Below are 3376 nucleotides of genomic sequence, written 5' to 3' on the forward strand. Positions count from 1 at the left end.
ATAGCTAGAATTGGTCCTCAGAGATCAATCATGCACAGCCCTAGAGGTATGTAACCTAGGTATGTATGTATCTATCCCGCTATCCTTGTGGCGTCGCATACATTGACAAGGTGGGGGGGGGGGGGGGGGGGGGGTCATGCACATACCTACCTACCTATCTAATATACGACGACAACGATGAATCTGGATGGGGGAGTTACTGGAGCGGCGGGCGGGTGGCTTTTCAATTATCCCATATTTCTCCCTGTGCATACGTGTGGGTATGGCGTTTGATAGGTGCATGCATGCATATATAGCCCGTAGGTTACATACATGTAAGTAGTCTGGAGTAGGGAGGTCTCCAACTGCATGTGGCTAATGCCTGGCGTGTGGTGTGCAGTGATCGGAGGCGGGGGACGGGGGGACGGGGGAGGGGATAGGAAGGGGGTGATGTGATGGGGGAAGAAGGTGTGTAAGTTAAGTTCATCACAACATCTGAAGACAATGGAGATTGCGATAGTTAGTTAGTTAGCACGCAGACCAATCCAATTCCTACCAAATCAAATCAATATCCGCAGTTTTCAATAATACCTGATTCTGTCTGGCCCGCCTCAGCTTTCGATACCTACCTATCTTAGTACCCGTCCACCTAGGTAGGTACCTACTACTAGGTAGTTACATACCTAAGTCTTAGGTGTGTGCAGCCATTATCCATTCATTCCACGCGTAGGTAACGTAGCAAGTAGACAAAGCCCAAGTCCGCCTCGAGCCAAACCAAACCTAGCCCTCCCTAAAGGATATACCTGAAACCCACCGGAGTAGTAAAACCGGCAGTGGTGGCTTCGGGTGCTTGCTGCTGCCGCTGCTGCTGCTGCCGCGCGTCGTCGTCGTCGTCGTCGTTGTTGTTGTTCTCCGCCTCTCGGGCCGCCAGTTTCTTGTTCTCCCGCTGCAGGACGAGCCGTGCCGCGACGGCGAGGAAGGCGACGAGCAGCGCCACGCCTGCCGTTGCGCTGCCGCCTGCGAGGTAGCGTGGCCCTGAGGTGGCTGGGTACCTGGGAGGGGTTAGTGGCTTGTATCTTTCTTGTCTGGGTAGGTAGTTGGGTATTTTATTTTATTTTATCTATATTACTCGGCCCGATGCTGAGAATCGTTTTTTTTTCTTTGGGCACTGGCTGGAGCTAGGGCTAGGTAGGTAGATAGATAGACAGAGAGTCAATAAATTAGTACTTACATGTAGGGGCCTAATGCTTTAATGTTAGCTGAAAGCTGGAATTACGAAAAAAAAAAAGGGGGGGGGAGGGACGGGAAATATCGTATGACTAACCGTAGATATTGGCCGTGTTCCCGATCATATTGGCGAACGAGATGCAGGCGCTTCGCTTGACCAGCGGCCGTGGGAAACTATTGGCGACCCAGGCGATGATGATCTGTATAGCGCGCGTGCGTGGCAGCATTAGTTAGTGGCAGTCCAGACAATGCTCATTGGTACCAATTCGACGTATGATACATCGGGCTCTAAAAAGAAAAAGAAAAAAAAAAAGGGAAAAAAGGGGGCTGGGCCTTCCTCACCTGATACGCGGGCACCGCGCCCAGCGGCAGCAGGAACAGCGCAAAGAAGCGGGCCCCCGTGCTCAGCGTCGACACGACGATGACATTGCCGACCATCGAGATGAGCGTGAGGCAGATGATGTGGAAGCTGCGGTCCCGGAAGCGTCCGGACGTGTACGTGACGCCGAGGGCGAGGAAGAACGCGAGCATCCAGACGGGCGCCGTGAGCAGCAAGGTGACCACGCTGCCGTAGCCGAGCGTCTGCACGATGGTGGGGAAGAAGTACTGGAACGTCTGCGAGAGCAGCGACACGTGCTGCAGCAGCGTGAACAGGTACAGGCGCGGGTCCCGCATCGCCAGCAGCACGCCCTCCTTGATCGACGAGGCGCCCGCGGCGTCGGCTTCGCCGGCGTCCTCGACGAGCCGCCACTGCGCGTACGTGCGCTCCTCGGCCGTGAGCCAGCGCGTCGTGGCGGGGTAGTCGGGCAGGATGAAGGCGGAGAGGATGGCGCTGGCGACGGTGATGCTGCCTTCGATTATGAAGAGCCAGCGCCTGTTTTTTTTTTTTCTGATGTTAGATATTCCATAGGTATTGAACACTTCTTTTTTCTTCTCCGTCTCTCTCTTGTGTGTTTTTTTTTTTTTTTTTTTTACCTTTTTTTTTCTTGGAAAGCAACCGGAGATGATGGATTGGATGACTTACCAGCCTGCGATACCATGAGCACCACTTAGATTCCCAAGGACGCCCGCGCCAAGCAGACCGCCGAACGCGTTCGCGAGCGAGCTCCCGCTGTAGAACCAGGCGATCCTGTGAGCTAGCTCGCCCCGCGTGTACCAGCTCGACATCAAGAAGATGGCTCCCGGGAAGAAGGGGGCCTCCGCTGCGAGCATGTTAGTATGGCTTAGTTTTTTTTCTTTTCATTATCCCCCTAGTCCTAACGTATGCTTGTACGGGTGTTCATACCGAATCCAAGCAAGAACCGACACGCGACGAGCGAGCCAAACGACTTCGTCGCCGATTGCGCTGTAGAAATCACGCCCCATATCGTCATTGCGATGCCGAGGTATATCGAGGGCCGCACTCGCGTCAGCAGCAGGTTCGAGGGGAGCTGCATGAGGAGGTACCCGACGAAGAGGATGCTCGTCGCAAGGTTGAAGTCCGTCCCGGTCATGTTGAGATCCGCCTCGAGTGTTCCGAGTCGGGCTTGCGAGAGGTTGCTAGTACGTTCCATTGATTAGCTACCTGGCCCAGCATACCTAGATATGTATTCGGTTTAGAAAGAAAAGCCTTTCTCGCGACTTACTTTCGGTCGAGGAAGTTGAGCAGATACATCAGTATCAGCATCGGAAGCAAATGACCGTCCACCTTCCGCATCACCTTTTTCGTCATCGCGCGGTGCCATTCTGGGCTCGCCGCCGCGAATTGCTGGAACAGCGCGATCTGCTCGGCGTCGTCGATGCCGCGCCTTTTCGCTCCGGCGGTGATCACCTCTTTGCGATGTTCGATTTCTTCGTTCGTCGCCTTCATGGCCTCTGGGGCCTTCTCGGCCGAGGTGCTGTCCATTTTCCCCTGCTTCTGCTCAGTAAAGCAACATCAGCGGTGGTAGAAGCGACGAAAGCAAAAACAGAACAAAACAACAACTTGGTGAGTGGTAGCTTAGGTACTGTCTTCTCAAAGAAGAAGGATATTCTGGACTGAAGTCTTTGTTCACATAGGCATCTTTGTGGATGCGTAGGACCATCGTCACCCATCACACACGGGCGGAATTACCGAATCGGGCAGCGTAGCTCCAATCCAACGTTGGGGAAAGCTTGACGTATTAGCTACCTACCTACCTACCTACCTAGT

The 3376-nt window shown here is 53.9% G+C and overlaps 1 protein-coding gene across 1 annotated transcript; it reads right to left on the reverse strand.

Moving 5' to 3' along the window:
* Window positions 1–769: 769 nt before the first annotated feature.
* Window positions 770–3091, reverse strand: GGS25DRAFT_519056 (allantoate permease; the record flags this gene model as incomplete). The annotated part of the gene is made up of 7 exons (XM_049263636.1): window positions 770–1031; window positions 1211–1220; window positions 1304–1406; window positions 1549–2080; window positions 2231–2408; window positions 2492–2745; window positions 2832–3091. 7 exons carry the CDS (start codon window positions 3089–3091, stop codon window positions 770–772), a joined length of 1599 nt encoding a protein of 532 aa, XP_049118528.1.
* Window positions 3092–3376: the final 285 nt, after the last annotated feature.

The sequence above is a fragment of the Hypoxylon fragiforme genome, assembly GCF_022984875.1.
Source record: "Hypoxylon fragiforme strain CBS 206.31 chromosome Unknown GGS25scaffold_3, whole genome shotgun sequence".
In the NCBI taxonomy this organism is placed as follows: domain Eukaryota; kingdom Fungi; phylum Ascomycota; class Sordariomycetes; order Xylariales; family Hypoxylaceae; genus Hypoxylon; species Hypoxylon fragiforme.